The following is a 12,183-nucleotide window of genomic DNA, read 5'->3' on the forward strand; positions in this document are numbered from 1 at the left end:
AAAAGCAACTACCTTACTTCTCCATGAACATTCACCAATGTCCACATCTTAACTTTTCAAATCTGTCTTACTAAGACGTTTCCCCAGATTTTTCTCCTGTTCTCCGTAAGAATTATTTCAAACCAATTTCACTTGTCTAACTTCCTTCCTGCCCTCCACTCCCATCTTCAGCTTAGACTGAATTTTGAGCTGTATAATAAACTCCCTATTCAAAATCTCTCTCCAGATATTTTATAGGCACCCTGAATTTTTATGTTCAAAACTGAACTCATGATCTTCCCCCTCCCTCAAACTTGCTCCCCTCCTACAATTCCCTTTCCAGTAAATGATGCCTTCCTCCAAATGCTCAAGCCAGAAACACCATCGTCTTTACATCCAATCTAACAGCAAATCTTTAGGAGTCTACTTCCCAAATAAACCCATTCTCCATATTCCCCATTTTACAACCATTTTGTTTCTTTAAAAACTCAAAATCTGTTTTTGTCACTCTCCCCCTCCCTGTCCACCCATGCCCTTAATTCAAATTTTATTGGCCACAGTCTGTAAAACCTGGCAGGATCAAAGGACAATGTACTCAATGATAATACACTTTAAAGGTTTTTGATACTTTGCATTCATGGTGCTTACTGTGTAGTGGGGGAAATAGACATTAAATATGTGCCTGGCTATATAAGTACAATTGTAATAGGTGCTATGTAATTATGTTGTAATGAGAGTGTGTAATAGGAAGACCAATCTAGTGGAGGCCTCCTTGAGGAAAAGACTTTGAGGGAGACCTTGAGTGTGGGAAGGGAGTTGAGAGAAGAGCCGGTTATAAGAGCCCTGAGGGGTGGACAGGGGAAGGGAGGGGGGGGGAGGACAATAGGGTAAGGGGAAGGAGGTAAAAGGTCAGTGTGGCCAGAGATGTGCGCACTATTGGAGGGGTGGCTGGAGCTGAATAGAGATAGTTCAAGTAGAACCTTGTAGCTCATCTTAAGGGTTTTGACCTTTATCTTAAAAATAATGGAAAGTAATTGAAAGGTTTTAAGGGGGTTAACATGATGAGATTTAGCTTTCTAAAAGATCACCAGGGCTTCTCTGTGGAGTACGCACTTTTCCCCAGCACTGGTTCTCAGGAGAAGGAGAGCCAAAAAAGTTGACAGCTGAACAAGACTTGCACTGAATCATTCCTGGCTTTTATTTCCTTTGACTTCCCTTAAGCCCTTCACCGTGTGAGGGTCACACCCTGTGTATGTACCTAGATCACACCCTAGTTCCCATCTTTTTCCTGCCTGATAAGATTTTAAACAAAAACACGGAACAAGAATCTAACCAAAGTGTACACTACAGCTTTGACTACATTCCTTGATTATTCCGTTACCTGGAAGTAAAGGCCTTCTAGTCCTTTCTCTGACTAAAGTAAGCCATTTTGGGTGTTTTAAGTAAGGAGAGCCTTTCCGATGTAAAACGGCTTGCCGCTCCGGTTATTTCTGTGAACACTTGGACGCTCACAGAAAAGCAACAAAATTAAGACATGCCAAGCTGTTCATGGCCGCCAGATCTGCACTTCAAGAATCTGGAGACAGATTGGTTTTTGATGGGTTTACTGAGCAGCTCGTCAGCTGTTTTTGGCTTCCCCTCCCCCACCTACCCTCCCATCCATTCATCCATCTAGGAATGACTTTTTAGAAACATTGTTTGCAATTGGATCCAAAAGGCAAATTTGGTGCTAAACACAGTTTTCTCATACACATCCACATATAATGAGGTAGTTGCCAAGACTCTTCAAAATCCTAAAATCACTCTCTCCACGCAGCTGCTTGCTGTGAAAATGCTCTTAAGTGCCATTCTAAACCCCATGAGCTCCTGTGGACTCCAACCTCAGCTGCTATCTAATGCTGAACATTCACTGCGTGCAAGACAGGGGAGCTGTGGGGAGAACTGGAGAACAAGTATGATTGGACGAAAACAGCGCAAGCTCAAACTCACGAACCCCCAAAACAGCATAGGGCTAATTCATTTCATTGTTTTCATGGTAAACTCCTTCTGGGTGGCGCTCCTACGCCTAAACCCCCAGCTCTCTGCCCGGTACCCGGCATTCAGTGAAGTCTCAACAACAGGGCACTCACCCGGTGGAAGACCCTCAAACCCGGCCCAAGCCCTGGCGGCGGAGCTGGGACCTCACGCACTTTACCGGCCGCCCGCGCCAGGCCTGGCCACGTGACGCGCTCAGGCCAATGGGCGGGCTGCCCGCCGCGGGTCTCCCATAAAGGCGCCTGTTGCTGCCCGCTAGCGGTTGCCGCCATTAGGACGAGAGCTGGCTGCGACGGTCGGTGAAGAACGGCTGCCTCGCACCGCTTCATCTTGTGCAAGCTGGCGGGAACGATCAGATAAGGCCTTTTTCACACAACGTGACACAGCCTCTGCGTGGACTACTGCTTTGGGGTCCGGGCCCTCGGTGCGACGCTGAGCGAGAAAGAACCGTTTTTTCCTCTTCTCCCCTCCCCCATCAACACTGTGCAACCGGCGAGGCCGTTGGGGAGGCCATCCCCGTGCGTGCCTTGCTGCCCAGGTGAGCTGCCAGTTGCTTTTCTTTGGTTTAAAACTGCAAGCTTGTTGCCCCAGTGGGCCCTTTTCAAACTTGGGGGCTTTTCTCTTAAATGCTTGGGGGTTTTTTGCAAGGAAGGGGTGGGGAGAAAGAGGTTGGGGCGAGGACGTGAGGTTTCCAGTTATACAACCGCCTACTTCCCATCTTGGAAAACGCTCACGGTCTTTGGGTCTAAGATTGGTGGATCGCTCAATGTACTGTAGTTTGGGGAATGCAGGAGAAAGTATGAAGCTTTAGCCGTAGCTGGTATTTTTGTTGTTTTTTTCTCGGTCCATCATTTGGGACAGGGACATTCCCACCCTTGATTTATTTGTTTAACTAACATTATTAAGCTCTTGGAACACGCCTGACCCTCTGCTGGGTGCTGCAGAACCTGGGCCTGTACTCAAGGTAGTGGCTTACATTAAGAATTCAGATGAGGTATCCACATGGTGCTTTGGGATCCATGGGAAGGACCCAGGTGGGTGGAAGGGGGTGAGGGAGGCCTCTGGGGTGGAGGTGATAACTGGGTCTTGAAGGACAAATAGAAGTTAGTCTAAAGAGTGACAGGAGGAGCTCTGGTAAGCAGGAGAAAATTTTCAAGAGCATGCACGTGTGTGAGCACAAAGTAGGGTGGGACAGTGAACTGCAAATTTTTGAGTGTGGCTGGCACAGGGTTGGAAATTGGAATAGTAGCCACATTTAAATCTAATGAGAGGGAAGGGGTTTATATATGTGTGTATTGTGAACAGTGGTGGGTTGAACAGTGTGATTATAAATTACTAAACAATAATCAGAACCGCACTGTTGTATCAATTGAGGTGGGAGTAACAAGTGAACTACCAAAAAAAAGGTGGTTTGGGGGATAGAAAATAGGAATACCCTAAGTATTCAGAAAATGTAAATTTATATTCCACAGTCAGGGAGTGTGTTGATGGAGTTAAAGAAAAAAGCAAGGGAAGAACCTTGAGGGATATTAATGGATTGGCAGATGAGATATGGAGATATCCTCTGGATTTCCAATCTGACTCTTCCCTTAGCACCCTGTTCCTATCTCTGTCAAAGCAGTAATTATATGTCCTGTTGTAATTGCCTATTTATAAGTCTGTAGAGAGACTGTACCCCTCAATTCCTAGTTCAGTGCTTGGCACCATTGTAGGTGCTTTGTAAGTATGTAATAAATGAACAAATAGAATCTGGGAAAAAAGTGGTATCCCGGAAACCAGAGAAGAGTTTTGAGTCAGATAGTCTAGTGGTAGATGTTGCTGAGAGGTCAAGTGAGATAAGACTCAAAAGAATCCATTTAACAACTAAGTATGGTAAGTATTAGGCTTAGTGTAAGGGGACTTTCAGAGGAATGGCAGGGAAAAAGTTGAGTGTGGGGTGGGGTGTAAAGACAATGTCATTTTTTAGGATGCTCCAGTGTGAGGTACAGAAGAGAGAAGATTGAGGCTACCAGGAGACAATAGGATCAAGAGAAGGATTTTTAAGGACACTTGAGAAAGTGTATATGGAGGGTAAGCTAGTATAGAAATGTTGACAATATAGGCAAGAGAGATGGAGGACCTTTGTTATCTCCGTATCTGGAGTACCTGGGAAAAGAGTTCTAGACGGGGAGGGCGTCCCATTCTTAGACTGAAGGGAGGAGTAGATGAGAAGTTTGAATCACTGTGAAGAATATACATTTTCTAGAAATTATCTGTTTGACTTTAAGTGAAGCCTGATTTTATTTTGAAGAAATAATTTTCTCCCTTGAATTGGAGACCGCCTGTTTGATGTTGCAGGATTGGAATCAGTATTTGAGCTCACACTGGGTGGGTTACTGAGCCGTACTTTTTTTTTTTTTTAAAGATTTTATTTTATTTGAGAGAGTGTGTGTGTGCACGCGCACACACAAGCAGGGGTGGGGCAAAGGGAAAAGCAGACTCCCCGCCGAGCAGGTAGCCTGATGGAAGGCTTGATCCCAGGACCCTGAGATCACAACCTGAGCCAAAGTCAGAGCCTGTCAGATGCTTAACCGACTGAGCCACCCAGGCGCGCCCAGAATCCAAACTCTTTAGTTCTGTGCTATACTACTTCCCTGCATGTGAACTATCTAAGTTCAACCAGAAGTGCCACCACATACCAGAATAACTTATCCTCTTCCATTTATTGAAATGATGGAAAATATTTTTAAACAGTCTTCATTCAAAACCTCAAAATTCAACTCTAACAGAGCCTTCTAAGTTCAAGATATGTTAATTTACATTTTTGTTTCTTAATCAGCTCAAGTTTCCTTGAAACTTCAGTAAGCATATGGGGCAACACAATTTAATATTTGCACCATTATTAACTGAGTTAATAATAATTGAGGAATTATGTAAACATTTCTTTTTCTTGGCAAACTCAAGAAATTGGTTGGTCTCGGTGTTTTTGAAAGCGTGAAACCTTTGCCAAAGAGATCAGACTTCCTGATATGTCTTTGTGTGCATTGAATTAAAGGTGAATTTGTATGTTTCTTGTTGTAACATTTTTGGAAACGTTTTCGCTTGTGTCTGCATTTTAGGAAATCTTTGGTTTATAATTATTTGTCAGGGGTGACGAATATTTGCAACCATTTCAAATAACTTTTTTTCTTAGAAGTTTAAATTTTTACTCTTGTACACTGTTGGTAGGGCTATAAATTAGAATAACCTGTGGACAGCAATTACACATATAGCAACATTTAAAAGCGTTGTCCCAGAAATTGTTAAAAGAAATATATCCAATAGGCCTGCCCCCCCAAATATATATCCGAAAGTATTGACTCTGCATGCAATGATGTATTTATGAGGATATTCATTGCAGAATTGTATTTAATAGCTGCATTTCCACATTCATATGATGACATACTAGGCAGTCATTAAAAATAGAGGGGCTGCCCTGGGACAATTTCTAATATGAATTAAGTGTAAAAAAACACTATTTCTAAAAAGATACATAAGAAATTGCTAATGAAAAAGAAATAAAAAGCAATTGCTAGCAGTAAAGAGGGGTACTAGTTGGCTAGGGGACAAGAATGGGAAAAGAGGGGTGCCTGGGTGGCTCAGTCGGTTAAGCATTCCACTCTTGGTTTCAGCTCAGGTCATGATCTCAGGGCCATGGGATCAAGCCCCATGTCAGGCTCTAGGCTGGGTGTGGAGCCTGCTTAAGATTTTCTCTCCGTCTCCCTTTCCCTCTGCCTTTCTAAAAAATAAAATCTTAAAAAAAAAAGAAGAAAGGAAACTTTATTGTATACCATTCATACTACATGGTTATTAAAATTCAAATATATATGAACTTTTCTGCAGTGATGGCAGTGCTCTATAGCTACACTGTCCCGTGCATAGCCAGTAGACATATACAGCTATTGAGCATTTGAAATGTGGATGAGTTTTTGATTTTGGTAATTTTGGTTAATTTAAACTTAAATAGTTCTGTGTGGCCAGAGCTTGTCATATTGGACAGCACAGCTCTAGCCCTTTAATTTTCTGTTACATGCAAGTTAAATTTAAAAGCTTGTTACATATTTTTGGCCAGAGGCCTTTATAGGGACTGTGTATATTATATCTTGTCTAATTAGGAGATGTATAGTGTTTTATCCCAATACATGCTATTTTATTTTATTTTTTTAAAAGATTTTATTTATTTATTTGAGAGAGCATGCGTGCATGGGGTGGGAGAGGGAGGAAGAGGGACAAGCAGACTCTATGCTGAGTACAGAGCCTGTCTAGGGTCTCGATCATGAACAGAGCCGAAATCAAGAGTCAGACACTGAACTGACTGAGCCATCCAGGCTTCCTTTTATTTATTTATTTATTTTTTTAGATTTTTAAAATTTATTATTTATCTGAGAGAGAGAGAGAGCAAGTGAGCACAAGCAGGGGTAGGGGCAGAGGGAGAGGGAGAAGTGGACTCCCTGCTCAGCAGGGAGCCTGATGCAGGGCTCAGTCCCAGGATCCTGAGATCATGACCTGAGCCAAAGGCAGATGCTTAACTGACTGAGCCACCCAGGCACCCCTTTAGATTTTATTTTTAAATAATCTCTATACCCAACCTGAGGCTTGAACCCACAACGCCTGTCAAGAGTCGCACATTCCACCAACTGAGCCAGCCAGGCGCCCCCCAATACATACTATTTTAAGTTTTTACTAGTTAGTGTTATCTTACAGGTACTACAAAAATCTAATTTGGGATTTGACTAATTTTGTGCAGATGTTTGATCAAAGTATCAAAGCAAGAAAACAAGGACTCAGGCGGGGTTGAAATATAAGGGACATATGAGGAAGTTGCATGAATAGCTGAGGATATATGGGTTATAAAGGAGGAGAACAATTTTAAAAGAGTTGTTAGCCATTTTAAATACTACAGAGAAGTCTGGGAAGATAATTGAGGAAGACAAGTGAGGGCTTTGAAATATTTCAAGGTGTTCGTGATCTTTGGAAAAGCAGTTTCAGAAGGGGGTTGGAGAAACCAGATGGATGTATTTGCCGTTTAAAAAATTTTTTGCACCTAAGGTTGGTTGGTTGGTTGTTTTTTTATGTTAATAAGCATGTAGCAGGAAAGGTGTTTAAGTTTTTATTTATTTATTTATTTATTTATTTATTTATTTAATTTATTTAAGGGGAGGCGTAGTGGGGCAGAGGGAGAGAGAATCTTAAGCAGACTCTATGCTGAATGCAGAGCCTGACACAGGGCTTGATCTTAGGACCTGAGCCAAAACCGAGAGTCAGACACAACTGACTGCACCACCCAGGCACCCCTAAGTCCTTATTTTTTAGAGCAGTTTTACATTCACTGCAAAATTGGGAGAAAGATACAGAGATTCCCTGTATACCTACCAACTCCCACACATGTTGCCCTCCCCCATTATCCACAGCTCCCGTCAGAGTGGTACATTTGTTATAGTAGATGAACCTACAGTGATACCTCATTATCACCCAAAGACCTTAGTTTGTGTTAGAGTTCATTCTTTGATGTTGTACATTCTAAGGGTTTGGGCAAATGTATAATGGGATATATGCATCATTATGATCTAATACAAAATCTTTTCACTGGCCTAAAAATCCTCTGTGCTCCATCTTTTTATTCTTCCCTTTCCCCAACTCCTGGCAACCATTGACCTTTTTGCGGTCTCCTTAGTTTTGTCTTTTCCAGAATGTCGTATAGTTGGAATCATACGATTCCAACTATACGACATTCTGGAAAAGACATTATATTATATATATATATATATATATATATATATAATATACAGTATAAGGACTTCGGCTCTATTGGCTTCTTTTGCTTAGTATGCATTTAAGATTCCTCCATGTCTTTTCATGGCGTGATGGTTGATTTCTTTTTAGCGCTGAATAATATTCCATTGTCTGGATGTTGTTCCAGTTTATCCATCCTCCTACTGAAGGACATCTTGGTTGCTTCCAGGTGTTGGCAATTTTTGAATAAAGCTGCTATAAACATCTGTGTGCAGGTTTTTGTGTGGAAAGGTGTTTTTAAGGAAAACATTTAAGAAAATGACTAGAGCATGTCTACAGATAGAGATATCAGCAGAAATTAATTACAAAAAAATTAAGTGTAGAAAATGTAGTCTTAGGAAGAACAGGAAATATAATTATGTATTGTATAATCTTTCGAGGAAAGCCTTCCTAAACCTAATTTAAAAAAAAGAAACATAAGATAATGGAAATAAAGGAATAATTAATGAAAAAAATAGGATTCTGGAAAAGGGGAAAGATCTTCATGGAAAAGAGGAGAGGCACTTAAATATAGAATAGGAAGTAAGCTAAGAGAAGTTAATTTTTAAAGAGTTTCTCTTGTAAACTTAGATCCTCTGCAAAAGGATATAGTGGAATTGAGGTTTTGATGAGGTTTGGAAAATGCATTTTTTTAATTGATAGGCATTCATTAAGTAATTCATTCATTTTTTTAAGGCAAATTCCTGAGCAGTGGGACCTAATTTAAAAGTAAAAAATTCTTTTTTTTAAAGATTTTATTTGTTTATTTGTCAGAGAGAGAGAGAACACAAACACGGGGAGCCACAGGCAGAAGAAGAGGCAGGCTCCCTGCTGAGCAGGGAGCCCAGTGAGGGGCCCGATCCCAGGATCCTGGGATCATGACCTGAGCCGAAGGTGGACGCCTAACGAACTGAGCCACCCAGGTGTCCCTAAAAGTAAAACATTCTGGATTTCTCTCCCTATTTCTCCCTATATAAAAAAAAAAGTGACACCTGCTGTATCTCTAACATAAAACTGAATCTGGACACTTTAATTCAGCCTATGTAGCTCTGTCGTAGGCATTAGTCAAATAGGACCTCAGTCTGTCTTGGATCAGTACAAACAAGGTCCCTGCTGACACTGAGTTTACATTCTGAGAAACGGGGGAGGGCATATTGGAAGACAGTAAAGAGGTAGACAAACATGGTAGTGGTGAAGCAGAGTAATAGCTGATGGATTAGCACTGGGGAAGAGGGGATAAGAATGCCTGCTTAAAATGAGGCTGTGAAGGAAAAGCATAGAGAAGATACTTGAAACACGCAACAAAGGTTTTCTATACAGGCTATATGAAGAGCTAAAAATAAGGTAATAGCAGACAACCCAATAGAAAAATGGGTAGAACTCTTCAACAGGTGATTGACAAAGAAGATATTCATATGGCCAATAGACATATTAAAAAGGTGTTTCATATCATGAATCCTCAGTGAAATACAAATTAAAATCACAATGAGATCCCATTATACATTCACCAGAATGGCTGAAATGGAACACACTGATGATACCAAATATTGACAAGGATGTGGAGTAAGTAGGATTCCCAAGCTCTGTTGTGCATATAAATTGGTGTATTTTGGAAAACTGGTATCCACTAAAGTTGAACACACATATAACCTATGACCCAACAATTTCACTTCTGGGTTTATATTCAACATGATGCATGCACATACTCACTATAAGCATGTTCATGGCAGTATTTTTGATCAAACACTGGAAACAACCCAAAAGTCCTAAGAGGAATGGATAGATTGTCGTACAATTCCAATCATAGAATACTGTACAGCAATGAAGATGAACAAATGAAACATAGTTAAATCTCACAAACATAATACTGATACAAGGCCAGACAGAGTGTAATACATATTAAATACAGTATTTATGTAAAGGTCAAAAACAGTCACAATTTAAGGGGATAGAATTCATCATAGTGGTTATCTTTGTGAAGGAGGGAGGGCATAGTGATTGGGACACTCCAAAGATAGACTGACTTTAAATAAATACAAAACAGTAAGAACCAGTTTCAGTTGCAATACTAGAATATCTCCTTTGTTCTTAATGACATTAAAAGTTCTAGTTGTTGTTTGTATAACATGAGAATAGTGTAAGGAAGTGCAATAAATTACAAGATTGATAATCACCTCCAAGTTAATTCATTTTAGTGTGGTTCTTTTTTTTTTTTTTAAGATTTTATTTATTTATTTGACAGAGAGAAACAGCGAGAGAGGGAACACAAGCAGGGGGAGTGGGAGAGGGAGAAGCAGGCTTCCCGCGGAGCAGGGAGCCGGAAGCAGAGCTCGATCCCAGGACCCTGGGATCATGACCTAAGCTCAAGGCCGACGCTTAACGACTGAGCCACCCAGGCGCCCCTTTAGTGTGGTTCTTAATCCTGGCTACACATCACAAGCACCAGGGAAATTTAAAAAGCAAACAGATTTGTAAGCCTTATCTCCAAAGACTGGGGCTTGGGCTTGGTATTTTTTAAATGAACCACAGTACCTCACACCCATTTGAATGCCTGCTGTTAAACAACAGAAAATAAAAAGTGTTGTGAGGATGTGGTGAAACTGGAACGCTGTAGACTGTTGGTGGGAACGCAAAGTGTTGCAGGTGCTGTGGAAAACAGTACAGGATTCCTGGAAAAAACAAAAAAAGATTACCATATGATCCATCAGTTCTCAATGCTGCACTTCTGGGGTGTATCCATAAGAATTGTAGGTAGGGCATTGAAGAGATATTTATACATCCATGTTTATAGCAGTATTCACAGTAGCCAAGAGGTGGAAGTTAACCAAGTGTCCATTGATGAATGGATGGATACGCAAAATATTGTATATACATATAATGAAATATTGAACCTTATAAAATGAAGGAAATTCTGACATATGTTACATTATAGATTAATCTTGAGGACATTTTGCTGAGATAAACCAATCACAAAAAGACAAATACTGTATGATCCTACTTATACCCAGAGTAGTTAAATTCATAGAAACGAGATAGAGTAGTGGTTGCCAAGAGCTGGAGAGAGGCAGGAATGAGGAGTTATTTAATAGGTATAGGTATAGAGTTTCAGTTTTGCAAGATGACAAAGTTCTAGACATTAGTTGCTCAAAAATGAGTAATATGTACTAAATAGTAGCATTTTAATATGTGTCTTATTTCTAATAATTAGATTTTAAAGTAAATCACTTTAGGGGTACCTGGCTGGCTCAGTCAGTAAAGCATGTGACTCTTGATCTCAGGGTCATGAATTCAAGCCCCACATTGTGGGTGGAGCCTCCTTAAGTAAATAAATAAATCACTTTATTTAAATTAGCCAGAAAAGTCCTCTATTTTGATTTTCTTCTTTCATTGAATTAATTTTAGAGTAACTACATACCACGGTTATGTTTAACATTTCCTATTATTTCTTTTTTACCAGAAACTTATAGACTTTAAGTGCTAAGACCTCAATTTGTATTAGAAAAGCGGAAGAAATACTGTGAAAGTTTGAAATACCTTAAATCATCCAAAACTAAGGCATACATAATGAAACAACTCTTAGTATTTATACAGAAAGAGGTTCGTATTTGTTTACAGATGTATTAATCATTTGGCTTTTTTGTTGTCTTAATCATGATGTGATGTAAAATATAATATTACACTTTTTAGTTCCTATAGAAACCATTTTAAATGTGCTTTGAAGGTTACTCAGTTTTATTTTTGTATTTTAAGGACATGTACTTATAGGCAACATTATAATATCAGGATTTGACCCCGTTGACAATGTCTCTGTCAAGTCGACAAACAGCTATTGTTAACCCTCCACCACCAGAATATATAAATACTAAGAAGAATGGGCGATTGACAAATCAACTGCAGTATCTACAAAAAGTTGTCCTGAAGGCTTTATGGAAGCATAGTTTTTCCTGGCCTTTTCAGCAGCCTGTGGATGCTGTGAAACTAAAGTTGCCAGTAAGTATATCTTAGGATTATGTTACTTATAACAGAGAAAAACCCTGTGAATCTCTCAAAGAAATAGACTAATCTTTAATATTATAAAATTAATTTAATAAAGACCTCTAATTTATTCTTTACCACTGAAGTGTTTTCCAATGAGTATTTTTCCCAAACAACAAAGCTCATTTTTCTGAGCATTGAAATTCTTACTTTAACAGTTTGGTACATTATAGTACATGTCTTTTTGTTATAGAATGTGTTACCTGATTTTTTTTTTTTATAAGATTTATTTACTTCAGAGAGAGAGGATGTGTGTGTGTGTGAGCAGGGGAAGGGGCAGAGGGAGAGAATCTCCAGCAGGCTCTGTCCTGAGCCTGGAGTCTGAAGTGGGGCTCCATCCCATGA

The 12,183-nt window shown here is 40.0% G+C and overlaps 1 protein-coding gene across 5 annotated transcripts in view; it reads left to right on the forward strand.

The window, feature by feature from the left end:
• Nucleotides 1-2,223: 2,223 nt before the first annotated feature.
• The window catches only part of BRDT (bromodomain testis associated), a 77,511-nt gene continuing 67,551 nt past the window's right edge, over nucleotides 2,224-12,183 (forward strand). The window contains exons 1-4 of one of the 5 annotated variants that reach the window (XM_027602909.2): nucleotides 2,224-2,551; nucleotides 3,980-4,083; nucleotides 11,261-11,400; nucleotides 11,554-11,793. In XM_027602909.2, the coding sequence (XP_027458710.1) occupies nucleotides 11,605-11,793 (189 nt within the window). In that variant the 5' untranslated portion in view covers nucleotides 2,224-2,551; nucleotides 3,980-4,083; nucleotides 11,261-11,400; nucleotides 11,554-11,604. Of the gene's footprint in view, nucleotides 2,552-3,798; nucleotides 3,886-3,979; nucleotides 4,084-11,260; nucleotides 11,401-11,553; nucleotides 11,794-12,183 lie in introns of those variants that run through there. The other 4 variants (XM_027602768.2, XM_027602839.1, XM_027602967.2 and 1 more) reach the window with 4 other exon arrangements.

The sequence above is a fragment of the Zalophus californianus genome, chromosome 4 (genome assembly GCF_009762305.2).
Source record: "Zalophus californianus isolate mZalCal1 chromosome 4, mZalCal1.pri.v2, whole genome shotgun sequence".
Classification (NCBI taxonomy): domain Eukaryota; kingdom Metazoa; phylum Chordata; class Mammalia; order Carnivora; family Otariidae; genus Zalophus; species Zalophus californianus.